At 47.2% G+C, this 26,291-nt stretch overlaps 1 protein-coding gene across 1 annotated transcript in view; it reads left to right on the top strand.

The window, feature by feature from the left end:
- The window catches only part of LOC139059024 (collagen alpha-1(II) chain-like), a 1,291,347-nt gene that overhangs the window by 1,170,450 nt on the left and 94,606 nt on the right, over positions 1 to 26,291 (top strand). The window contains exon 41 of the mRNA XM_070536814.1: positions 971 to 1,292. Within this exon, the coding sequence (XP_070392915.1) occupies positions 971 to 1,292 (322 nt within the window). The remainder of the gene's footprint in view (positions 1 to 970; positions 1,293 to 26,291) is intronic.

The raw sequence follows: 26,291 nt of genomic DNA, 5'->3' as shown, positions 1-26,291 counted from the left end.
GGAAGCGTGATAAGCAGTCAGGGGTCTTTAAATGCTGTCGCGTTCCACTCTTAAAGGCGAAGCAGCTTCCAAACTTTTCGATGCGAATGAATCAAATGGCCCATTGAGCGAAAAAACCGGCGCCTGTCGCCGTGTTGGCGCGCACAGTTGGCTTCAACGCCACGTCAGGTGCGCGCCGCGACTGAGCCGGCGAACAGGAACAATTGCTGCACCGGTGGCGCGCTAGGTGTTGTGCCAGCACAGAAGGTGTCGCCGCACGAGAGCAACTTTAATAAATGTATTTTCCGGGGTCAAGGGGGGCGCGAGGCTAGCCCCACCGGAGCTACCTTTATTCAAGCAGTGGCGGCCAGACCTTGAGTCGCCGCGAAACCCTCCCTCTCGGAAGCCTCGCGCAACCTCTTCACTGCGTTCTCTGTTCCGCTCGGTAATCGCTATAGAGAAAATAACGCATAAAAACGAATAAATCCAAAAGGGTAAACGTTGGCAACAGTACATTTGAACCTGCGGAACAGCGCTCAGCTGGTGAAGTGTCTTATCCACTGCTCTAAACCAGCACCTGTTAGACTACAGGCATGCGCACTCTGATTTATAACATCTTGCTAGTTAGACCGAAATTTCCATTGCCAAGCCATGTGTGTCGAAAGCGGTGACATCAAAATCCCCGCGGCTTACTCGGGAGTGTCGCCGTTAGATTATATGCCAGTCGGGTAAGGTAGCATGACGTCATCGATCGAAGTGCACCGGCCTTATCCTATCTAAGAAACGCGCTCGCTTGCCCGCGAGTTTATTACTCCGCTCAGGCGCGTTCACGTGGACATTAATGCATTCACGTGGACGACTCATCATAAGTACTTAGGTGCCCTCGGATTTTTCTTTCAATGCTTTCCCTCCTCAGTAGTCTGTGAGCGCCCATGTTTCCGCCGAATGGCCTCGATTGATAGTGCAAAGCACGAGCGTCGCACGTGCGCAGGCAGGGCCAGGTGAAAGGACCGGATCCACTCGCCGGGGACGAGCCAGCTAAGTTGTTCGACGCCGCTGTTCCACTCGAGGAGAAGCAGCGCATCGTGTTTGGATACTACCGACGACTGGTGGACGACTACGACAGGCTTCGCCACCCGACGGGCCAGAAAGACGCACCTGCCCGGAGCTGCCGGGACTTGGTCGCCTTGCACCCAGATCTACCAGACGGCCTCTACTGGATAGATCCGAACGAAGGGAACGCCAGGGACGCAGTTCAGGTCCAGTGCCGCATGGCCACGGGCGCATCCTGCGTGCTGCCTTCGCCTAACCAGGTCAGTTATTCATTTTGTATACAAAAAGCATGTAGCAGTTTCGCCCGAAAGGCAAAGCATCGAATGTGATAGCAAATTATTAGGCAGATATACAAAGTTAGAATACTAGTTTTAGGGGCCCTTTAAACTTGTAAACACTCGCTCGCCAACCAAATTATCAAGCACGGTGGCACGCTCGCAACGACAAACATAGACACATCACACTCGATGACCACCGACGCTCTCTCAAAACGCAGGCGTCAAGAGAGGCAGCAGCAGTGAGCGAATCGAGCTTCGTGTGGCCTCGCGCTACAACGCGAACTAAGCTGCGAGAGCACAGTTCGCGCTAAACCATGAGCCCTTGGCGCGCCTAGCCTTTCTACATACCGCAGAACGCTTTCAAGATAGCGCTCGCACGTCTGAGTACAGTCACGCCAACCGCCTCGAAGTATGTACTCGTACTCAAACTCTGCGGCTTTTGTCTTGGCAGTACCGGCTGTTTTGAAGCTGGATCATTGTAATTTAGAGTGGGAACATAGGAGGAAATACAACGCAAATGCGTTGACGTTGGTGTTCACGTAATAAATCCACGACATGACACATAGGCAGCTCTCTATTTTAGATATTTTATTATATTTGTGTGAACAATGAACAGCCGTTTTTCACTGAGGTGAACAATCATACGAATCTGCTTGTATTGGCGCACGATCCTGATAGAATGCTTATACACCGGCGTTTATGATCGTAATTTTGCGGAATCAGGATGCATACAATATCGATAGCGCTTCTTGATTGCAGCTGTAGGAGTCAATTATCTGCACTGTCGTCCGTGAGCTCATCCACAGGTCTGGACATGTCCCTCGATGGCAATGGCCGAGCGCTTCAGCGAGCAGTACACCTTCAATGCTCCCTATGATGTATGGCGTTAACATTATCAAGTTTTAGGTTCCAGAACAACCATCCTATTATGAGGGACGCCATAGTGTGAGACTCGAGATTTATTTCGACAACCTGGGGATCTTTAACATACACCCGGTGAACAGCACAGACGCGTTTTTGCATTTCGCCTGCATCGAAATGTGGCCGCAACGGCCAGGAGTTGATACGGCGGTCTCGTGTTCAGCTCCGCAAAACCGCATAGCCGCTAGGCCACCATGGGGTTTCTCGAGGTTAACACATATGTTACCATTTGGCCAACACTGGTGATCGTCTTATTTCAATAGCAATTATATGCACACTCCCGGCACCGTCATCGGCGCTGTGACGTTCCTTATAAAGTCTTGGCGCGATAAGATCGCAGCCGCGCGCCGTATGATGTAGTGCGAGGGGAAGCATGTGAGGGTGAGCCAAGCAGGATGTTGACGCGGTGCGGCGGCCTTTCGTGCGCAATGGCGAACGGCTGAAAGGGGATTGCGCGAGCTAAGGGCTAGCAAGGTATCGCATCTCCATGTCCACCCATCCGCTGTTTCATGCTATTTCCGAGAGGTCCATTGGCTTACAAGTTCGCGCACAAGTGGCGAGGGTTTTGGAATGGGGCTGGGCTAGCGCAGTGAAAGTAAATAATCAGATTTCCACAGTTGTGCCGACGCCCGCGATTAGTCCCGTTGCTTAGTTTGCGGCGGTTGGTTTCAAATCGCGGCGGTGTGCAACTAGGAATAAAGATGCCGTTATAGAAGGCCCTTAACGAAGAAGAGTTGGCATAGCGCAATACACAAGGAATATTTAACCTTCTCATTTTACCATTTAGCCCAGACAACCAAAACGCCTAAAGGAAACCGCCGAATAGAAGTTATCGCTCTAGAAAACGCGACATATCTAGTCTAATGTCCGACTCGAATACATTTTATAACCGGTCTAAATGTGATTTCTAAAACATCTTATTAAATGCAGTGTAGTAAAGCGATTATCAATTGATTAGGCAACGTCTCTGAAATCGCTGTAGAAATCTGTTTTAAGACGTTTGAAAGCGTCATGAATAATTATGAGCTGTGTACTTCTTGTGCTTTTAGCAGCTTCACATGACCTCTTTGTACAGTGGAAATGGAAAAAGGTTAACGCGAGTTAGCCGTGACTCGACCACTGAAATACGACCGGTAGCGTTGCTGCGAACGAGCAAGATATACCGCACCATTCCCACTATTTCAACGTGAGGGTAGCTCAATATACCACCTGTGGTTTGGAAGTAATTACTCGGTTTGATGGCCAGCCAAGTTGCGAATGAAAGTTGAACAAATAATGATAATGATTTATAATCGTGCTGCCTCCGTTGCAGATAAATGCGCACTTCACCGTATAACAGATATTCCAAAGAGCCTAGCACTCGCTATCTCCTCATTCCTGCAAAGCTGTGTCACGTCTAGTAATTTCGCTACCCCGGTCGGCAGTCACTTGGCTAACCGCTTGCATGGTACGTGCGAAAGGAAGGTGTTGCGCCGTAATAAGTAGATGCCTTGACAAATATTGAGAATGCATGATTTGATATTGAAGATGACAACGCTTCCAGTACACCAGTCAGTAAATGTTATACCACCGAGGATAGAAAGAAATCAACACTGTCATTCACGAATACCGCGCGAGGGAAATGTACAACGTGGTAAAATTGCTACAAAATAAACCTACTTTATTACAGTGCTGTGTACAAAGCCTAAAATATCTCAATATCTAAAGCCTAGATAAATAAAAGTTACCAGAGAATACCTTTATGATCTATCAATTTATCAACACAAATACCTTTCATAGGTTTTTAATTGACTCTGAGAGTGCTAATGCATGGTAGGTAAAGCGTGGAGAAAACAAAAGTTATCGGAAATAATAGCATTGTTTAAAGAGTCCTACACCAGGTCTCGCCATTTTGAGCTGACAAGCGCAAAGCTCACAATGCGTGCTAACGATCGTGTTTGCAAATAATTATATCACTACGTACCGCGGAAAAGTCTGAAATTTCGCCCCGTACGCCGTTTTGCCTTTCCATCGCGGCTACCGCGCTACAAGCCGGACGGTGATGTACTCGTGTCGCTGCGCCTACGTACTCGTGTTTGCAGTGTGACGTCGCTCGTGCTGACACGTGACTGAGATAAATTCAAGGCGACATCTGTTATTTGTGTGATCTGTTGTTTTAATTTACCAATTGAAGTGTGAGAAATAACAAAATTCACAAACGGCATGTCTGAATGTTTTTGTTTTACTTCGCACCGAAGCAAGATAGATGTACTTCCGCTTGACTCTCGCTCATTCCCACGGTACCGAACCTAGGTAGGTACCGTGGGAATGAAGGTACCGCGCAGGTGCCGAACCTAGAAAGGCAGAAGGCTGAGCTAGTTGGTAAAGATTCGTTATGCAAAGAAGAGGGGAGGCGGGCAGACAGGACACAAGAGTAGAGAAGTGGACGACACGAACGCCGTGTTGTCGTGTTGCCCACTTCTCTACTCCCGTGTCCTGTCTGCACGCCTCACCTCTTTTTTGCATAACGAACCTACGCCATCTTCTACCGGGTTCCAGCGCGTGATCAAGCTCTGCGATCCGCTTGTTCTGCCTCAGTATTTGTGTAGCACTGAATTATACCACTAGTCATGGGCCCTTAAAGGGAAAATCAGACATCCACCCGTTCGTAGGAATTGGTACAAAGGAAACGCATACGGGTTCTTTGAAAGAAAAGGCTTTTCTTTCAAGAGACGCGTATGGGTTTTCTTTGTAGCAATTGCTAAGAACGGGTGGATGTCTGATTTTCCGTTTAATAATTACTTCTTTCCAGCTTGCGGGTTTCCGCAGAACTATTGCGTCATGTGTCCTTGTGCACAGCGCGACCTATCGCGAAACGAGTGCACAGCTCGCGCGCAACGCCGTCAACGAAAATGCGCAGAGCCGAAAAAAAAACAAAAAAAGCGACGAGAAAAAAAATTAAGGCGGGGCCCATCACGTATGCTTCATGCTATCTTCGAGGTCCAACATGGGAGAACGCAGACGCAGGGAAGAAATTTTACTTGCGGAGGCTAGACAGGGCGAGTGGAGAACGTGTCTCGCTATGCAGTGGGGCTCGTATGCGTAAACCATGGGTTCACGGAACTGAAATATTTCTATCTCGGCTATTAATGAGCCGGTTGGAAAATTTTCTGCGGCATAAGGCTCTATAGAGGACACGTAACAACTTTAAGCGTATAACCAAATTTGCAATACAGCCAGTGAGGTGCCCCTTAAAGGCATGCCTCGTATTGCGTAATGTTCCGGTTTATTCAGCAACGTTCTGTGGTTAAAATTGTGAATGCCTTCAAAAAATCGATGTACAAGCCAGCTGCGAGCTCTTTCTCTTCAAAGGCTTTGAGCATAATTTCGTTATGAACTAAAAGCGCTTGTTGAGTGCACGGACAAGCTATACTCGCGAAAGCCATATTCAGCGGTGTCTATTAGATTGATTTTTTTCAGCGAAGTTTCAAATTCGCTCGTACGTTATCTTTACGAAGCCTTTGAGAAATACGGGGAAAATGGTAATTGGGCTGTAGTTCGATAAGTTGTGTTTGATGAACTTGAAAAAGGAGGCACCAGCGAAACAGAGGACGCGCACAAGGAAAAGGCATTAGACACAGATGGACGCTGGACTTCCAACTGTATTGCAATTCACGTTGCTGCACCTAACCTCCGATACATGCGCAACTTCTACTCCTCCGAATAGCCGTGCATCAATGTCAGTTTTTTATTAATAATCTTTTAGCCACCTGGTAGGTAAGCACGTTACTTGTTGTTAAACAGAAATACGTATCACTGACACAATTTTCTTCCTCATTTCCAATGTGAAGAGCATCTAAAATTTCGCGTTCGTATCTGGTCTTGCCCTTCCCTAAAATGGTCACACGAACAAACCATGGCTCACTTTTTTGCACTTCTTGCAGTTGCAGTAATCAACTGCCAAATTGCTTCCGTTGTCCCCGCTTAAGGATGTGTTGAAGGCACTTATTAACATTCCTGCCTATCTGGCCTATATAAACGTTACCACAAGCCAACAGAATGCGGTAAACAACTCCAGTATTGCATTCGATGAAACGTGTAACGTGTTTAAATTTGCAGGACCCTCTCTTCGTTCCTTCGTTTCGAATCCTCGCGCACAGGCTAGCCAGTTTGCATGGTGCGGAAAACAAAACGCTTACAGCTTGCCTTCCCGTCACCTATTTAATGCTGTGGGATATTTTATGAATGTATGGTATTACTTCTAGTTGTTTTCTTCGCTCTGATGTCGGCGACTTGTGGCCTGCCAGGCCCTTCACTTTCTGCAATCCGGCTTCAGCAACAGGCCTGATGACCGAGAGAAAGAAACCTGCTGCAAACAACGTCTCAACCTGCTGTTTCAGTCTCTACGCCATACGGTGGCAGCAGCTCCTCTGCACTGCGTCCACAAGGCGTCCAACCGCTACACTTCTGTTGACTGATTAGAATCATGCGGCATTAGTGCGTCTCTAGTCCGGGGTGAAAACATCCAGCAGACATGGTCATTGTTGTCAAAGGTTACTGGAAAATTGAGGAGTCTAATGCTGTTGTTATCCGGCAGTTCGTAGGGAAAGTTAAACCGCGATTGCATTCCTTAAACCCAGATGAATTAGCCTGTGGTATACCATCTACTACGGTCCCTGGTGAAAGCCTTAAAAAGAGAAAAAAAGCTGTCCGCATATCCAAACACACGGACCACATGGCCGTTCAAGGATGTGAAATGGGGTTGATAATTTTTGACAGGAAAAAACAGCATAGCGCTGGGGCAACGCTAGATCCAATACAAATTCCTTTCTCTTGTGTAAATACACGTCCGTTAAACTCGGCCATGATAAATTCTAAATCATCATCATCATCATCATCATCAGCCTGGTTACGCCCACTGCAGGGCAAAGGCCTCTCCCATACTTCTCCAACAACCCCGGTCATGTACTAATTGTGGCCATGTCGTCCCTGCAAACTTCTTAATCTCAACCGCCCACCTAACTTTCTGCCGCCCACTGCAACGCTTCCCTTCCCTTGGGATCCAGTCCGTAACCCTTAATGACCATCGGTTATCCTCCCTCCTCATTACATGCCCTGCCCATGCCCATTTCTTTTTCTTGATTTCAACTAAGATGTCATTAACTCGCGTTTGTTCCCTCACCCAATCTGCTCTTTTCTTATCCCTTAACGTTACACCTATCATTCTTCTTTCCATAGCTCGTTGCGTCGTCCTCAATTTGAGTAGAACCCTATTCGTAAGCCTCCAGGTTTCTGCCCCGTAGGTGAGTACTGGTAAGACGCGGCTATTATACACTCTCCTCTTGAGGGATAATGGCAACCTGCTGTTCATTATCTGAGAATGCCTGCCAAACGCACCCCAGCCCATTCTTATTCTTCTGAATATTTCTGTCTCATGATCCGGATCTGCCGTCACTACCTGCCCTAAGTAGATGTATTCCCTTACTACTTCCAGTGTCTCGCTGCCTATTGTAAATTGCTGTTCTCTTTCGAGACTGTTAAATATTACTTTAGTTTTCTGCAGATTAATCTTTAAACCCACTCTTCTGCTTTGCCTCTCCAGGTTAGTGAGCATGCATTGCAATTGGTCCCCTGAGTTACTAAGCAAGGCAATATCATCAGCGAATCGTAAGTTACTAAGGTATTCTCCAATAACTTTTATCCCCAATTCTTCCCAATCCAGGTCTCTGAATACCTCCTGTAAACACGCTGTGAATAGCATTGGAGAGATCTATCTCCCTGTCTGACGCCTTTCTTTATTGGGATTTTGTTGCTTTCTTTATGGAGGACTACAGTAGCTGTGGAGCCGCTATAGATATCTTTCAGTATTTTTAGATATGGCTCGTCTACACCCTGATTCCGTAATGCCTCCATGACTGCTGAGGTTTCGACACAATCAAACGCTTTCTCCTAATCAATGAAAGCTATATATAAGGGTTGGTTATATTCCGCACATTTCTCTATCACCGGATTGATAGTGTGAATATGATCTATTGTTGAGTAGCCTTTACGGAATCCTGCCTGGTCCTTTGGTTGACAGAAGTCTAAGGTGTTCCTGATTCTATTTGCGATTACCTTAGTAAATACTTTGTAGGCAGCGGACAGTAAGCTGATCGGTCTATAATTTTTCAAGTCTTTGGCGTCCCCTTTCTTATGGATTAGGATTATGTTAGCGTTCTTCCAAGATTCCGGTACGCTCGAGGTCATGAGGCATTGCGTATACAGGGTGGCCAGTTTCTCTAGAACAATCTGCCCACCATCCTTCAACAAATCTGCTGTTACTTGATCCTCCCCAGCTGCCTTCCCCCTTTGCATATCTCCTAAGGCTTTCTTTACTTCTTCCGGTGTTACCTTTGGGATTTCGCATTCCTCTAGGCTATTTTCTCTTCCATTATCGTCGTGGGTGCCACTGGTACTGTATAAATCTCTATAGACCTCCTCAGCCACTTGAACTATCTCATCCATATTAGTTGTGATATTGCCGGCTTTGTCTCTTGACGCATACATCTGATCCTTGCCAATTCCTAGTTTCTTCTTCACTGTTTTTAGGCTTCCTCCGTTTCTGAGAGCATGTTCAATTCTATCCATATTATACTTCCTGATGTCAGCTGTCTTACGCATGTTGATTATCTTAGAAAGTTCTGCCAGTTCTATTCTAGCTGTAGGGTTAGAGGCTTTCATACATTGGCGTTTCTTGATCAGATCTTTCGTCTCCTGTGATAGTTTACTGGTATCCTGCCTAACGGAGTTGCCACTGACTTCCATTGCACACTCCTTAATGATGCCCACAAGATTGTCGTTCATTGCTTCAACACTAAGGTCCTCTTCCTGAGTTAAAGCCGAGTACCTGTTCTGTAGCTTGATCTGGAATTCCTCTATTTTCCCTCTTACCGCGAACTCATTGGTCGGCTTCTTATGTACCAGTTTCTTCCGTTCCCTTCTCAGGTCTTGGCTAATTCGAGTTCTTACCATTCTGTGGTCACTGCAGCGCACCTTGCCGAGCACGTCCACATCTTGTATGATGCCAGGATTAGCGCAGAGTATGAGGTCTATTTCATTTCTCGTCTCGCCGTTCGGGCTTCTCCACGTCCACTTTCGGCTATCCCGCTTGCGGAAGAAGGTATTCATTATCCTCATATTATTCTGTTCCGCAAACTCTACTAATAACTATCCCCTGCTATTCCTAGTGCCTATGCCATATTCCCCCACTGCTTTGTCTCCACCCTGCTTCTTGCCTACCTTGGCATTGAAGTCGCCCATTAGTATAGTGTATGTTGTTTTCACTCTACTCATCGCCGATTCCACGCCTTCATAGAAGCTTTCGACTTCCTGGTCATCATGACTGGATGTAGGCGCGTAGACCTGTACAATCTTCATATTGTACCTCTTATTAAGTGTCACAACAAGACCTGCCACCCTCTCGTTAATGCTATAGAATTCCTGTATGTTACCAGCTATATTCTTGTTAATCAGGAATCCGACTCCTAGTTCTCTTCTCTCTGCTAAGCCCCGGTAGCACAGGGCGTGCCCGCTTTTTAGCACTGTATATGCTTCTTTTGGCCTCCTAACTTCACTGAGCCCTATTATGTCCCATTTACTGCCCTCTAATTCTTTCAATAGCACTGCTAGACTCGCTTCACTAGATAACGTTCTAGCGTTAAACGTTGCCAGTTTCATATTCCAATGGCAGCCTGTCCGGAGTGCAGCGGTGGCGTAGATGTAGAACACCCGCCTCGCGTGCCAGAGGTCCGTGGTTCGAATCCCGGTGCCAGCAATTTTCCACCGGAGTAAAAAAAAAATCCGCGTGTTGATAAAATTGCACAAACAGGCCTGGAGTGTGGCCTGATCCCGGTGACCAGAACCGGTAACGCACTCCCTCACCAGAGCAGGATTGGCCACCCTGGTGCAGTACTTGCAGTACTGCAGAACCCCGGCCCCTCAGTCCCCAGCAGCTGCGCAGCAACTGACTACGGCGGCGGTCAGACCGGCGACGCAGCAGAGGGTGCTAAGAATCACTGGCTCCGGACAGGCCGCCATTGGATTCTAAATAGTAGGACAGCAATTCAAGAAATGCTTGAATGCTCATGTCTAGTAGGCTTTGAAAACAAACCTCCCCACCAATTTCAATCGCTTCACGCACCGCCCCAAACAGTTCATCGTAGGGAATTGAGTAATGAAGGTCATCCATGTCTAAGGAAAAGGCTGTGCTGGCTCCAGGTAGACCGTCCTTTAACACCTACCAAGACCGCTGAACTTCGGAGGGCGAAGGGGCCCGCTGCCTTCAAGGTGTTAAGATGCCGCTGAAGCAAGCGGCTCATTGTTTTTTGCCATGATCCACTTTCTGTCACAATAGCTCTGAGTGGCCATTCGACCTTATGGGTCTTCGCCGTGAAGAAGACTTGAAACTGGACTTTACCACGCTTTCCCACTGCTTCAGCCAACATTTCTTGGTTGCACTTCTCTAGCAATCTCGAGGCATTCTTCCTTGCTTAGGCAGGTTTCGCCAAAGCAGGCTTCAACTGCTTTTCCATCGCTTGCAGGCTCTTTCTTTGAAGCGGTCGGTGCGCCAAACGACAAAACTTCCCTTTTATCTGACTGTGGCAAACGTTTGTGTTTGTCCGGACCCCTTCCTTTAAAACCACAATCACTTTCCATACTTGCATCTTTTTAAGGAAGACTCCTATAGAAAGAGCCAAATTAAGGACATGAGTGAGTGGTGCTCAGATTAAGTCAAGCGAATATTAATAAGTTTAATTGTATGTCGTCTATGTCGCATGACATGGTATTGCTTAATAAATTAAATGTGGCGTGAACCTCTACTTCACTTGTTGGTTTATGGTACAAACTGATTATGTTCCTGGGGACCAAAAGTTATTAAAGGCTTGTGCAAGGCCGTAAACATAATCAGGATTGTCATTTAAAATTATTTCAGTAATGCTTTCATGTGCACAGGGCCGCTTTGAAAGTTCGTTATGTGTGTATAAATATATTTCTGGGGACGTTTTCACTTCTGTTTAATGCGCGACCATACAGTAGTTATAGAAGTGCGCTTTTTGTGTTGGTGCCCGTAGACGAAAAAATCTTTCCGTGCGCCTGCTCTTGTTTATACCATGAAAGTTAAATTGGAAGTTTCCTTGGTTCTTATTTTTCTTTTTCTGGCGTAGCTAATCTGGTATTTCGGGATATATGATTCTGACGTAACCTACCTTCCCGTGATTCTACACCTTAATAAATAAAAAAACCTGAATTGTTAACCAGCGCTGTGTCTTTGTCTTCCTTCGGTCTGTCCCCCGTCATGTTGCCCCGTTTTGAATCCCGAGAAATGATTCGATGAAGATAAATAAAAATATTTGAAGTGTCAACTTGCCACCGGTGATATCAGTACCCACGAGCTCTGCATTACGCGTGCCCATCACTACTACCTATGCTACCACGGCGGCCTGTTGCGTCGGGCACATTCTTCATTCATTCTCGACTGTCTTAAAGTAGCATACGACATTTTATTTGCCAGCTGCCTGCCAGTAAAAATGTTTATTTGCTACGTGACGCGTTCTGTCATAAGGAGTGTTCCACATCCACTTTAGTGGCTCTGGCCAACACTTCCAAGGTTACATTGCTTAAATATAAAAAAGTGCCGAAGAATGTGGACGCGAGAACATTCCTCAGCGTAGCACCATTGCTAGTGCAACGCACGAGTAAAGCAGGGATGGTGGGTGCAAATTCTGCAGGCGGCTAGTTGTTTATTTTTCCTACTATAATTGATCGTTACCTTATTATTCCTGTACTTCAAGTAAATACTATTAAATTCCCTATGTGTTCCTTGAGCTCGTCACGTGTTGGTGTCATATGGTTATGATGAACAATTGGGCTCTTGGCATTCCCTTTTTCTTTAGGAAGCATTCTAAGTGTACTCGCTCACTTTGAAATGATTGTGCCCACAAAAACATTTCCAAGGATTATTGTACGGGTATTTCGTTCGAAGGAATTTCGCAATAACTACAAAGAACACAATTGCAGGTTAATATATGCAGGTTAACAAAAACACAACAACAAAATTTGGAGTTGTAGAAGTTATTGCACAAACCTGAAATTATGGTAATTCGAAAAAAAAAATATCGGGGAAAGCGAGAGAGTGAAGCACTGCACCGGTAGCACAAATTTTCCGCTGGCGCTACAGTCAATGTAGCACAGTCCTAACATATGGTCAAGTGGACTGGAGTTGACCTTGCTGAAAACACACGCAAGTCATTTGCGTGAAATATGTAAAAGGGCCATTTGACGCCTGTATATTCATAGACTGCAAGAACTTTCAATGGTTAAAAGCAGGCCGAAGCTAGTGGACGACAGGTACATCAAGGTCTTTCAGAAAGCGCCGTAGCTGTACTTCTTTATACAGTAGTGTGCAACGAAACGAAATGGTGGTGCAGCAGCAGCAAACATGTAATTGCATTGATACCTGCACCACTTCTCGTTATTTCGTTTAGCATATGCGAACTTCGGAGCGCCTATCAGATAAAGATGTGAACGACGCAGCCTGTGTGCTACTGCCTACCTAATTCTACTTCAGCTAGCATTGTTCGCACTCCACCTGACATGCTGTTCTATGTCTTACAATGGAGCTAACAGTACTAGCTTCCTTTAATATTTGTATGGAATGAAAGCTTACAGGCGAGCTATACGTAAAGCCAAACTTAAGATCAACGGGGGTCACCTAGTTTTTTTAAGGCGAGTAATTTACTTTGCGTACGTGAAATGATTCATCTAAGATGAATCATTTACTGCATTGCTAACTGCGACCGTATAAAGCCAGCAGACAATGACGCCAAGGAAATCATACGTGTAATTAAGTGAGGTTGAAATAAACAAAAAATGACTCGAAATAGGACAAAGTTCGTGTGATGCGAAGGTTTCGCCCCCACATGGCGACAAGCTTTTTCTGTGGACCTTTATTTTTCCTATTATTTATTATTTTCTACATTTCTTATTCCACCACGACTAATTTTCCTTATGCTTTCCTTTCCCTCACGGCCCGCTCTCTTTATGTGGCCGTGATTAACAAAGTTCGAGCCCGTATGCTTCCCTCCTGCTCGTGCATTATTAAGTAGTAACTCAGAAACAAACAAAAAATACATGCTAATTTTTTATGATGCCCCTCACAAAACCTTTTTTCCGCCTGTATTCTCTCATAGCAATTCAAGTCTCCCGCAGATGTGAAAAGGCGTCTAATTAACTGAGCACATGTCAGCGATCCTACAGCAGCGTGCACCTGAGCAATATCTCAAAAGTTCGCTCACAACTAAAAATTAGCAACATTAATTGCCTGCCACCTTATCTTCAAGAATTCGTGATACAGCGAATAAATAGACGCCTACTATAGAAGAAGCAAATATTACCACTGCAAATGCTGTTGCGCATACTGATGCACATACTGATGTAGCACTCGTTTAGGTCATCAGTTCGACTGTTCGCGACACTTTTCACCATTAGCGATGTGCTATAATGACGTGTATTGCATCTGTGGGGACGGTCCTCAAATTGAGATACTTGCTACGAATAACCAGCAAGACAAAATTCCTATTCCCAACGTATTTGACGAAAGGCTCATACTAGGCGGAGAACCTCACGTTTTTCTGGGTTTCTTTATCCGCTCGAAGCAATTCGCAATATGGCAGGCGCACTGCGGCAGCTCGCCGCTCGGTCTCCCGGACGGAAACTGTCCTGTTTGCACTCTGACGGCTGCGAAACAAGCATGACTCTTATGCGAAAAAAAAAGAAATAAAAGAACAAGCTTTCCCGCAACAACATGGTCACACCGGTTGTACAGGCGGTTCAATTTCATGCGCATCTGCGGAAAGACTAATTCATTTAACTAACCTGCTCTTGCAACAGCCACTCAACTTTGTAACTACCTTGCGAACACCAAAGCTTTTGAAAGTGACCAAGAAAATTTATTTCTTCTTATTACACCGCGTTTTTCGAATTATACGTAACCAACGTATGATTTTTGTCATTGCCTTTCCCGTTATGTGCTGCTATGTGTTAACCTAATTATATCCCATTCGCTCTGTAAGTCTATTATATTTTACTCGGTAACATGTACATTGTAACACTATATTTCTTACTAAATTTCGAGGACAAGCGAGGACCAGATTGCACGTGAACTGATGGAGGCATATCATATAAGAAAGGCCAAGACAGCGTTAATGATACTTCCATTAGGCTCTTTCAATCGGCCAGATCTCTTCGATAAGTTGTTACCCGGATAGGCGGATGAGTGGACTTGTTGCTGCTTTCTCCGCGTATTATATTTGTCTATATAGCACTACGTGTTGCCTTCAATAAAGCGGTTAAAAGTTACCTGTAGTGCCGTCGTTTTGCGTCCTCTTCCCTTGTTCTTATTAGCGGTCAATATGATATGCATATTACTGTATATTAGCGCATTTCTTACCCCGTAGGTTTTGTACGTGTATTCACATATGTATTCTAATTATCGTATATCTTGATATTTATTTGTACTCTCCCACCTTACACATTACCTCTAGGTATATAATAAAATAAAGGTATCTTTAAATAAATAAATATTATAGTTTGAAGAAGACGATTACACAAAAATATATTGAAAATGTTTTATAAACAATTTCAAGGATCGACTGGTCAACGGCGTCTTCAAGACGTCTAACAAGGTTACGATCACGTTTTCTGGAGGAATCCGGGAAATCTACATTTTTAAATCTTTTTTGAGATACTGGCGATGTACGTGCCGACTGGGCACGGCACCCTGATACGGCCGCGCAAAATTTTGATTCTCACCGAGAGCTCTGATTAGCTCGTGCCAGAGTGACTGGCGGGCAGCAAATTTCTGTTCCTTGTGAGAACATGGCCGTCTCTGGTTATTCCGTAAAAAAAGAAAATTATTCTCGTTCGGCATAGTGATGCGCATTTTGTGCGTGCACGACATTTTGACGTGGTGCGTTTTCACGGTTTTGTGTCCCCTTCAGCCATTGACACCGCCCAGTACGCTGTTCGAGGAAGTAGACATTGACTTTTTGGGCCCATTCCCGTTAACTAAGAAGAACCGTTCAATAATTGTCTGCGTAGACCATCTTGCATGGTATGCAGAAACTGCAGCCACGCCCTCTTCCACCGCTGCTTGCGGAGCGGTCTTCCTGCTGCGTTCCGTGTTCCTTCGTCATGGCCCACCACCTGTCATCATCAGCAATCGTAGTCGCCAATTCACTGCTGGTTCCATTGAAGAGGTACTTCGTTTGTGCACTTCACAGTTCCGTCATTCCGCACCGTATCATTCATAGACCAATGGACTCGTATAAAGGACAAACAGAAGGCTGACCAACATGCTTGCCAAGTACATCTCCTCCAATAATAAGAACTGGGATGACGTGCTGCCCTTCATCACTTACGCATACAACAGGGCTAAACACCAAAGCACGAATCATGGCCAATTTTATCCCCTGCATGCAAGGTTCCCGCGAAGCCTTCTGGACACTTTCTTACCCTTCGTTCTGCACAATGATGGTTCTGTATCGAAGACTTTGTGCCTCGCCGAAAAAGCCCGTCGAATAGTTCAGCTTCGTGCTCTGGCCTCGCCAAGTCATTCGAAAAAGGTGACTTGGTCCTTCTTTCGGCACCGCAACGCAAGCGTGGATTGTGGCAAAAGTTCTTGTCACAATATTCAGGCCCATGTATAGTTGTGGACCGCCTCAGCGAACTCACTTACGTCAGAGCTCGCCTCGTGTGCAATGGTCGGTGATCAAGTAGAACTCAGCTGACTCATATTGCTCGCCTGAAGCCTTTCTACCCTTCTTGTCCATTCAGACTCGCCCCGCTGGCTTCGTCTGGTGCGGATAAATGCAACGCATACGAAACGCAGGTACAAGAAGACAGAAGTGAAGACGAAGAAAACGAGGAGTTTGAGAGGCCGGACAGCGCTGCGATCACGCTACGATCGTCGTCCATCGCCTGTGCATAAAACCATTTCTTCACGACTGTTCGTAAAACTGTATATATATATATATATATATATATATATATATATATATATATATATATATTGTCCCGATGTAGTAACGTTAAAGAACAAAGTAGCGACACTGTGAAAAACAAACCTAGCTTTTATTGGGCGATCCTGCGCCCTCAAATGCAGGCTACACTTTAAGCACAACTATAGCGGCGAACACAGCCGGCGTTCGTCAAAAACCTGATCAGTGGGTCGAGCGCGTCGGCTTTTATAGATAAGTCGTCTAATGTTCCAGAGTAACCGCTGGGACCCGCGTGCATACATGCAATCACATTACACAAGTTCCGGGGAAAGACAGCGGATGGAACCAACGATAACATTCCAGAAACTTCTTTTACATGCAGGCGCGTCCTGCTCTGTGCGATAACAAGGTAAGGTGGTGAGAAGGGGTCGCCCGATAAAGCTAAAGAAGTACATTTGTCATTACCCCCTCAAAAATATCGTCCCGATGCTACAAATATAAGAGAGTGAAACACAAAAGGATACTTATTAAACAAAAGTGACAAAAGAACGAAAAGAAACAAAGTCCAAAGCTCATTTACGTGGAGTCCCAAAGCTCATTACCGCTGGAAGTACGGCTTGAGTCGCACAACGTGGACTATTTCAGGTCGAGAGCGGCGCCGCTGTGATAGCAAAATGCCGTCTGGCATAACCTCATAGTCCAGTGCGCCAATACGTCGGATGATCTTGTACGGTCCGAAATAGCGACGCAAAAGCTTCTCGCTCAGTCCTCGTCGGTGTATAGAGGTCCAAATCCAAGCACGGTGACCGGGCTGGTACTAGACTAGAACGACAGAAAGCTGAGCTCGTTGGTAAGGATTCATTATGCAAGTGAGGCGTGCAGATAGGAAACAAGAGTAGAGTAGAACGGCGTTCGTGTTGTCCACTTCCCCACTCTTGTGTCCTGTCTGCACGCCTCACTTCTATTTTGCATAATGGTACTCGACAAAGCGTCTTCGGAGGTTGTAGTGTCGGCTGTGGGTACGCTGCGGGTTCTTGATCCGTAGGCGGGCGAGCTGACGGGCTTCCTCGGCGCGCAGGAGATAGGTCGCGGCGTCAATATTCTCTTCATCGGTGACGTGCGGCAGCATGGCGTCGAGCGTCGCCGTCGGGTTCCTGCCATAAACCAGCTTAAACGGCGTGATCTGTGTTGTTTCTTCCACCGCCGTGTTGTAAGCAGAGGTTACGTATGGCGGGACGGCGTCCCACGTCTTGTGCTCGACGTCGGCGTACATTGCTAGCATGTCGGCGAGGGTCTTGTTCAGGCGCTCCATGCGACCATTCGTCTGCGGGTGGCAGGCAGTTGCCCTACTGTGGCTTGTATGGCTGCACTGCACAATGGCTTGGGTGAGCTCTGCTGTAAACGCAGTTCCCCTGTCGGTGATGAGGACTTCTGGGGCACCATGTCACAGCAAAATGTTCTCGACGAAAAATTTCTCCACTGCGGCTGCGCTGCCTTTCGGTAGAGCTTTAGTTTCAGCCAAGCGGGTGAGATAGTCCGTCGTCACGACGATCCACTTATTTTCGGATGTTGACGCCGGAAACGGTCCCCAGCAATCCATCCCGATCTGCAGAAATGGTCGGCAAGGAGGCAAGGATCGGCTGTAATAATCCTGCTGGCCTCATCGGTGGTGTCCTGCGTCGCTAACAGTCTCAGCATGTCTTGACTATACGGGCAATGTCGGTGGTCAGACGCGGCCAGTAATACCTTTCCTGTATCCTCGACAGCGTTCGGGAGAATCCTAGGTGCCCAGTGGTTGGATCGTCATGTAGGGCGCACAGTACTTCTGGACGCAGCGCTGACGGAACAACAAGAAGGTAGCTGGCGCGGACTGGTTGGAAGCTCTTTACAAGCAGGTTGTTTTGTAATGTGAACAAAGGAAATCCGCGCTTAAATGCCCTAGTTACTACGTCGATGTTCACTTCCTAATAATCGACGATGCTATTTAGCTCCGGGCCTGCTCGTTGCTGTTTAGTGAAGTCTTCTGCGCCTATTATTCCGAGGAAGGCGTCGTCGTCCTCAGCGCCTTCCGGCGGGGGTTTGATGGGGTTGCGTTATAGGCAGTCGGTGTCTGAGTGTTTTCGTCCGGACTTGCCACCTCGGCAGCCGTCCTGGAGGGTCCTTTACGTTATTTAGCCAACACGACGCGTGATGGTCGCTGACGACTTTGAATGGCCTGCCGTATAGGTAAGGGCGCAATTTTGCTGTAGCCCGAATGATGGCGAGGCATTCCTTTTCAGTCGTAGAATAATTGCCTTCCGCTTTTGACAGCGACCGGCTAGCACATATGATATCACACGTTCATGTCCGTCTTTCTTCTAGACTAGGACGGCACCGAGGCCTAGGCTACTGGCGTCAGTGTGGATGTCGGTATCGGCGTCTTCGTAGAAATGTGCAAGTACCGGCGGTGACGGCATGCATTGTTTTAGTTCTTGATATGCGTCGGCCTGCGACGTTTGCCACTTGAACGCGACATCAGATTTGGCTAGATGCGTTAGCGGCTCGGCGATGCGTGAAAAGTCATTGACAAAGCGCCTGTAGTAGGCACACATGCCAAGGAATCTACGCACTGCCGTCTTGTTGATGGGCTGCGGGAACTTTGTGATGGCAGCTGTTTTCTACGGGTCGGGGCGTACTCCGTATTTGCTGATGACGTGTCCTAGGAACAGAAGCTCATCGTAAGCGAAGCGGCACTTTTCTGGCTTCAGAGTGAGCCCTGATGATTTGATGGCCTCTAGTACTGTCGCAAGCCGCCTAAGGTGATCGTAGAAATTTCTGGCGAAGAAATTTCTGGCGAGGTCTAGCAGTAGACGTTGGTCACCCTCGATGACGCCTTCTACGTCGGCAAGTGTTTTTGTGCCGACGGAAATGAAAATACTGGAGCGAGGCGGGATGCTGACTTGACTTTTGAGCACGCTTAAGGCATGGTGATTACGAGAGCTCTCCGGCGGTATCGCTCCATCTTCCGACAGCGTTATTGACTTCGACATCAGGTCGATGATTGCGCTGTGTTGGTTCTGGAAGTCCAGGCCGAGAATGATGTCTCGTGAACACTGTTGGAGGATCACGAAAGTGGCAAGGTAAGTCCGGTCATGAACGGTAATTCTTGCCATTCAGATTTCAGTCGGCGTAATTTCCTGTCCTCCAGCGGTCCGAATTTGAGGGCCCTCCCATGCATTCTTAACCTTCTTCAACAGGGCGGCGATGTGTTCACTCATGACGGAGTAATCGGCCCCTGTGTCGAAAAAGCCGGTGACTGTGTGGCCATCGAGAAGCACGTCGTGGTCGTTGGGTCTTTGTCTTGCGTTACAGTTAGGTCTCGGCGTCGGATCACGGCTGCGTCGAGTTCACCTGTCCTTTTAACGTCGCGTCGTCAGGTAATCTTTCATCAGCGTGTTCTTTGCTGCCCGACTTCGTCGGGACGGCGTTGAGTCGTCGTTGTTATGACGTCGAGATAGTTTTTTTGGCGTCTTCGTAGGCGGCGGAGGATATTCATCAGTTCGATCAACAGCAACCGCACCTCCATCGGTTCTTGCCTTTAGATTCCGGGATATGGGCTCACGAACCAGCCCTGAGCTGGGCGATTGTACGGACGGCGCTGCGGCGACAGTTAGCGGCCTGGTGACGGCGAACGGGACGGTCGTCGAGGGCTCCACTGAGTAGCGGCGAGGTAGTCGGCGATGTCACGAGGGCGTTCACCTTCCCTCGGCTGCTGTGCGTTGACGGCGAAGCCTCGCAATCCCAGGTCGCGGTATGGGCATCGGCGGTACACATGCCAGGCTTCGCCGCAGTGGTAGCAGAGCGGGCGGTGGTCAGGAGCGCGCCAAACGTCTGTCTTCCTCGGGTAGCTGCGCTAGGTGACGGGTGGGCGTGCTGGCGGCAGCGGCGGTAAAGGACGGAATTGCGGCGTTACAGGGCCCGGACGTGGTCGCAGAGGGGGACCTTGATGGCGTGCGACGGCAGCGTAGGTCATCGCTTCGGGCTGGGGGTGTGGTAATTGAGGTTGCACCTCAGGAACTCCCAGCTATCGCTTAACCTCGTCTTTCACGATGTGAGCGATCGAAGCTACTTGAGGCTGCGACGAAGGCAAGACCTTGCGCAGTTCTTCGCGCACAATGGTCCTGACGCTCTTTTGAAGATCAACTGAGCCCAGCGCTTGGATGGCGCTCTGAGGCGTGAGGATTTGGCGGATATATTGCCTAGTGCGCATGTTTAAAGTTTTCTCAATCGTCGTAGCCTCTGTCAAGAAGTCAGCTACGGTCTGCGGTGGGTTTCGGATTAGTCCGGCGAAAAGTTCTCGCTTTACGCCTCGCATCAAGAAGCGTACTTTTTCTCTTCGGACATTTCCCGGTCGGCGTGCCGGAAAAGACGGGTCATCGCTTCTGTGAAGATGGCGGTGGCCTCATTGTGTAGTTGGCCTCGGGTTTCCAGCAGCGGTGCTAGAGCAGCGGTGGCGTAGAGGTAGAACACCCGCCTCGCGTGCAAGAGGTCCGTGGTTCGAATCATGGTGCTGCGCAATTTTCCACCGGATTAAAAAAAAATCCACGCGTTGATAAAATTGCATAAACAGGCCTGGAGTGTGACCTTATCCCGGTGACGAGAACCGGTAACGCACTCCCTCACCATAGCCGGATTGGCCACCCTGGTGCAGTTCTTGGCCACAACCTCCTATCTAAACACAAGAATTAAACCCCCGCCCTCAGTCCCCAGCAGCTGCGAAGCTACTAACCACGGCGGTGGTCGCACCCATGACGCAGCAGAGGGTGCTAGGAATCCCTGGCTCCGAACAGGCCGCCATTCTAATATGAACCCGGCAATGTTTGATGCTAACTAGTGAGGCGAGCCTAGCAGTGCTATTGGAGAAATTAGAGGGCAGTAAATGGGATATAATATGGCTCAGTTAAGTTAGGAGGCCAAAAGAAGCATATAGAGTGTTAAAAAGCGGTAACGTCGTGTGCTACCAGGACTCCAAACTCCTAACTAGGACTCGGATTCCTGATTAATAAGAATATAGCTGGTAACATACAGGAATTTATTGCATTAAAGAGATGGTAGCAGGTGTTGTTGTGAAACTTAATAAGGGGTTCAAAATGAAGGTTGTACAGGTGTACGCCGCTACATCCAGTCATGATGGCCAGGAAGTCGAAAGCTTCTATGAAGACGTGGCATCGTCGTAGGTAGAGTGAAAACAAAATACCCTATACTGATGGGCGACTTCAATGCCAAGGTAGGGAAGAAGCAGGCTGGAGAAAAGGCAATGGGGGAATATGGCATAGGTACTAGGATTAGCAGGGGAGAGTTATTAGTAGAGTTGGTGAAGCAGAATAATATGCGGATAATGAATACCATCTTCCGCAAGCGGAATAGCCGAAAGTGGACGTGGAGGAGCCCGAACGGCGAGACTAGAAATGAAATAGACCTCATACTCTCCGCTAACCCCGGCATCATACAAGATGTGGACGTGCTCAGCAAGGTGCACTGCAGTTACCATAGGATGGTAAGAACTCGAATTAGCCTAGACCTGAGGACGGAATGGCAGAAACAGGTACATAAGAAGCCGATCAATGATATAGCGGTAAGAGGGAAAATAGAGGAATTCCAGATCAAGCTACAGAACAGGTATTCGGCTTTAACTCGGAAAGAGGACCTTAGTGTTGAAGCAATGAACGACAATATTGTGGACGTCATTAAGGATTGTGCAATAGAAGTCGGTGGTAACTCCATTAGACAGGATACCAGTAAGCTATCGCAGGAGACGAAAGATCTGATCAAGAAACGCTGATGTATGAAAGCCTCTAAGCCTACAGCTAGAATAGAACTGGCGGAACTTTTGAAGGTAATCAACAAGCGTAAGACAGCTGACATAAGAAAGTATAATGTGGATTGAATTGATCATTCTCTCAGGAACGGAGGAAGCCTAAACGCAGTAAAGAAAAAACTAGAAATTGGCAAGAATCAGACGTATGCGTTAAGAGACAAAGCCGGCAATATCACTACTAATATGGATGAGACAGTTGAAGTGGCTAAGGAGCTCTATAGAGATTTATACAGTACCAGTGGCACCCACGACGATAATGGAAGAGAGAGTAGCCTAGAGGGATTCGATATCCCACAGGTAACGCCGGAAGAAGTAAAGAAAGTATTCGGAGCTGTGCAAAGGGGGAAGGGAAGGCCGCTGTGGAGGATCAGGTAACAGCAGATTTGTTGAAGGATGGTGGGCAGATTCTTCTAGAGAACCTGGCCACCCTGTGTACGCAATGCCTCATGACCTCCAGCGTATCGGAATCTTGGAAGAAAGCTAACATAATCATAATCCATAAGAAAGGGGATGCCAAAGACCTAAAGAAATAAAGACCAATGAGCTTGCTGTCTGTTTTCTACAAAGTATTCATGAAGGCAATCGCAAACAGAATCAGGCAGGACCAGGCAGGATTTCGTAAAGGCTACTCAACAATAGACAATATTCCTACAATCAATCAGGTGATAGGAAAATGTGCGGAATACAATGAACCCTTATATCAGCCTTCATTGATTACGAGAAAGCGGTTGATTCTGATGAAACCTCAACAGTCATGGGGGCATTACGGAATCAGGGTGTAGACGAGCCATATATATAAATTCTGAAAGATATCTTTAGCGCTTCCACAACCACCATTGTCCTCCGTAAAGAAAGCAACGAAATCCCAATAAAGAAAGGCGTGAAGCAGGGAGATACGATCTCTCCAATGCTATTCGCAGCGTGTTTACAGGAGGTATTCAGAGACCTGGATTGGGAAGAATTGGGAATAAAAGTTCAGGAGAGTACCTTAGTAACTTCCGATTCGCTGATGATATTGCCCTGCTTAGTGACTCAGGGGACCAATTGCAATGCATGCTCACTGACCTGGAGAGGCAAAGCAGAAGAGTGGGTCTAAAAATTAATCTGCATAAAACTAAAGTAATGTTTAACAGTCCCGGACGAGAACAGCCATTTACAATAGGTAGCGAGGCACTGGAAGTGGTAAGGGAATACATCTACTTAGAGCAGCTAGTGACCGCGGATCCAAATCATGAGACGGAAATAATCAGAAGAGTAAGAATGGCTCGGGTGCGTTTGGCAGCCATTCTCAGATCATGAGCAGCAGGTTGCCGTTATCTTTCAAGAGAAAAGTATATAATAGCTGTGTCTTACCAGTACTCTAGTACGGGGCAGAAACCTGGAGGCTAACGAAAAGGGTTCTACTTAAATTGAGGACGACGCAACGAGCTGTGGAAAGAAGAATGATGGTTGTAACGTTAAGGGATGAGAAAAGAGCAGATTGGGTGAGGGAATCAACGTGAGCTAATGACATCTTAGTTGAAATCAAGGAAAAGAAATGGGCATGGGTAGGCCATGTAATAGGAGGGAAGATAACCGATGGTCATTAAGGGTTACGGACTGGATTCCAAGGGAAGGGAAGTGTAACAGGGGCGCGGAAAGTTAGGTGGGCGGATGAGATTAAGAAGTTTGCAGGGACGACATGGCCACTATAAGTACATGACCGGGGTTCTTGGAGAAGTATGGGAGAGGCCTTTGCCCTGCAGTGGGCGTAACCAGGCTGATGATGATGATGATTTTGATGATGATAGTGATTCCAGCACAACTGCGGTCCTTTATTTTCGGACGACGCTCGTGAACGTCCCCAGGAAGTTACTGGAAAGCAGGTCCTATTTTGCAAGGGTGGACTCCCGGTTCTCGAACCAAGTCTTCGCGGCAACTTTGAAGGAGAAGTGGTCATGTAGCTTATCCTCAGATGTTCAGTTAAAGGTCGAGATTCTTTCAAAGGTTTCAAACCAGGTTTCCGGATCATCTGAAGTAGCTCCACAGAAGGTAGGGGGTTCTCTGGGTTGTTGAAGTACGACGGGTGAAACTGAGGCTGCCAGTCTGGTTGTCTTGGCCCCAATATTTTTGGTCTTCTGAGGTAGCAGTCCGTGCTCCGGGGGCAGCCATTGTAGACAACGGCTTGCTCGATGGTCCGGGACGACCTTGGTGCTGTCTTTGCGGTCGGGGCTTGGATGACGGCTTGTCGCGGGCGTCCGGTACATGGACGAAAAGCAGCTCCACCAGATTTCACGGTGCAGTGGCGTTGAAAAACACAGTAGCACTACTGTGAAAGACAAAACTAGCTTTTATTGGGCGAACCTGTGCCCACAAAGGCAAGCTACACTTAAAGCACAAGGATAGCGGCGAACACAGACGGCGATCGTCGAAAATCTGATCAGCGGCTCAAGCGCGTCGACTTTTATAGATCAGTCGTCGGATGTTCCAGAATAAGCGCTGGGGCGCGCTTGTCTTGTACAACGTTCTACACTATCAGCGTGGTGCATACTGGCCATCATATGCCACAAGTTGCGGGGAAAGACACCAAACTAACCATCGATAACATTCCAGGAACTTCTTTTACATGCAGGAGGGTCCTGCGCTGTGCGATAACATTTCTTAGGTGGTGAGAAGTGGTCGCCCGATAAAGCTAAAGAAGTACACGTGTCAATATATATATATATATATATATATATATATATATATATATATATATATATATATATATACAGGGATTCTCAGATCATGAACAGCAGGTTGCCATTATCCCTCAAGAGAAAAGTGTATACCCGCTGTGTCTTACCAGTACTCACGTACGGGGCAGAAACCTCGAGGATTACTAAAAGGGTTCTACTTAATGTGAGGACGACGCAACAAGCAACGGAATATAATAATATAATATTTGGGGTTTTACGTGCCAAAACCACTTTCTGATTATGAGGCACGCCGTAGTGGAGGACTCCGGAAATTTTGACCACCTGGGGTTCTTTAACGTGCACCTAAATCTAAGCACACGGGTGTTTTCGCATTTCGCCCCCATCGAAATGCGGCCGCCGTGGCCGGGATTCGATCCCGCGACCTCGTGCTCAGCAGCCCAACACCATAGCCACTGAGCAACCACGGCGGGTAACAAGCAACGGAAAGAAGAATGATAGGTGTAACGTTAAGGTATATGGAAAGAGCAGATTGGGTGAGGGAACAAACGCGAGTTAATGACATCTTAGGTGAAATCAAGAAAAAGAAATCGGCTATATATATATATATATATATATATATATATATATATATTTCAAAGGGGTTTATTTAGAAGCAGGACCCGAGCCTTGTCCCAAGAGCGTCGGTTGGTATATCGGGTTCCCCGGGCTGCCCGACTTCTGCTTCTTCTCTCAATAGTTGCTGACTCTCTTCCCCATTACATTGGCCCGGCTGCGAAGAGGAGCCATCCTGGCGACTCATGACGATGCAAGCACAAGAGGGTCAGAGTAGGGCTTTAAGTTGCTCACGTGGACTGTTGCATGACCGCGGCAGCATCTGCCGGTGGGAGGTGTCTCAGGTTCGACGATGTAATCCATCGGTGACGTGCACTCAACGATGCTGTAAGGACCACAATATTGCACTGTAAGCTTGCGGGAGAGACCAGGGGTCTGGCATAGAACGGAAAGCCACACTAACGAGCCAACAGGAAAGCTAGGCGCAGGTTTAGTCAGGTCAAGGCGTTCCTTTTGGAGACCTCGTGCCACGGATGTAAATGAGTGTGCTAGTTGATGGAACTCTTCAACACATTGAGCGACTTCTCAGGCCGGCGGTATCGAAATATAGTATCCAATGTTGAAAAGAGCTTGCGTCCGTATAGTGGAAATGAAGATTAAAGTCCAGTGGTGGCTTGTGTGGCTGTTATACGTATATGACAAATATACGAATATCGAATTCTTGTAAATGCAGCGCCCAGCGTCCAAGTTGACCCGATGGATCCTTGAATCAAGCCAGCCATCATAGCGAATTATGATCGGTGACGACATCAAACGAATGGCCGTGGAAATAAGGGCGAAATTTCTGCAGCGTCCAAGCAATGGCCAATCATTCCTTTCGGAAACCGCTCATTTGACTCTGGCTTAGTGAGGGGGGGGGGGGGTCACCAGTCGCATATGTAACTGCCTACTCAGCGAA

The sequence above is a fragment of the Dermacentor albipictus genome, chromosome 4, assembly GCF_038994185.2.
Source record: "Dermacentor albipictus isolate Rhodes 1998 colony chromosome 4, USDA_Dalb.pri_finalv2, whole genome shotgun sequence".
In the NCBI taxonomy this organism is placed as follows: domain Eukaryota; kingdom Metazoa; phylum Arthropoda; class Arachnida; order Ixodida; family Ixodidae; genus Dermacentor; species Dermacentor albipictus.
Note: the sequence above shows the minus strand (reverse complement) of the source record. Positions and strands in the feature narration are given on the sequence as shown.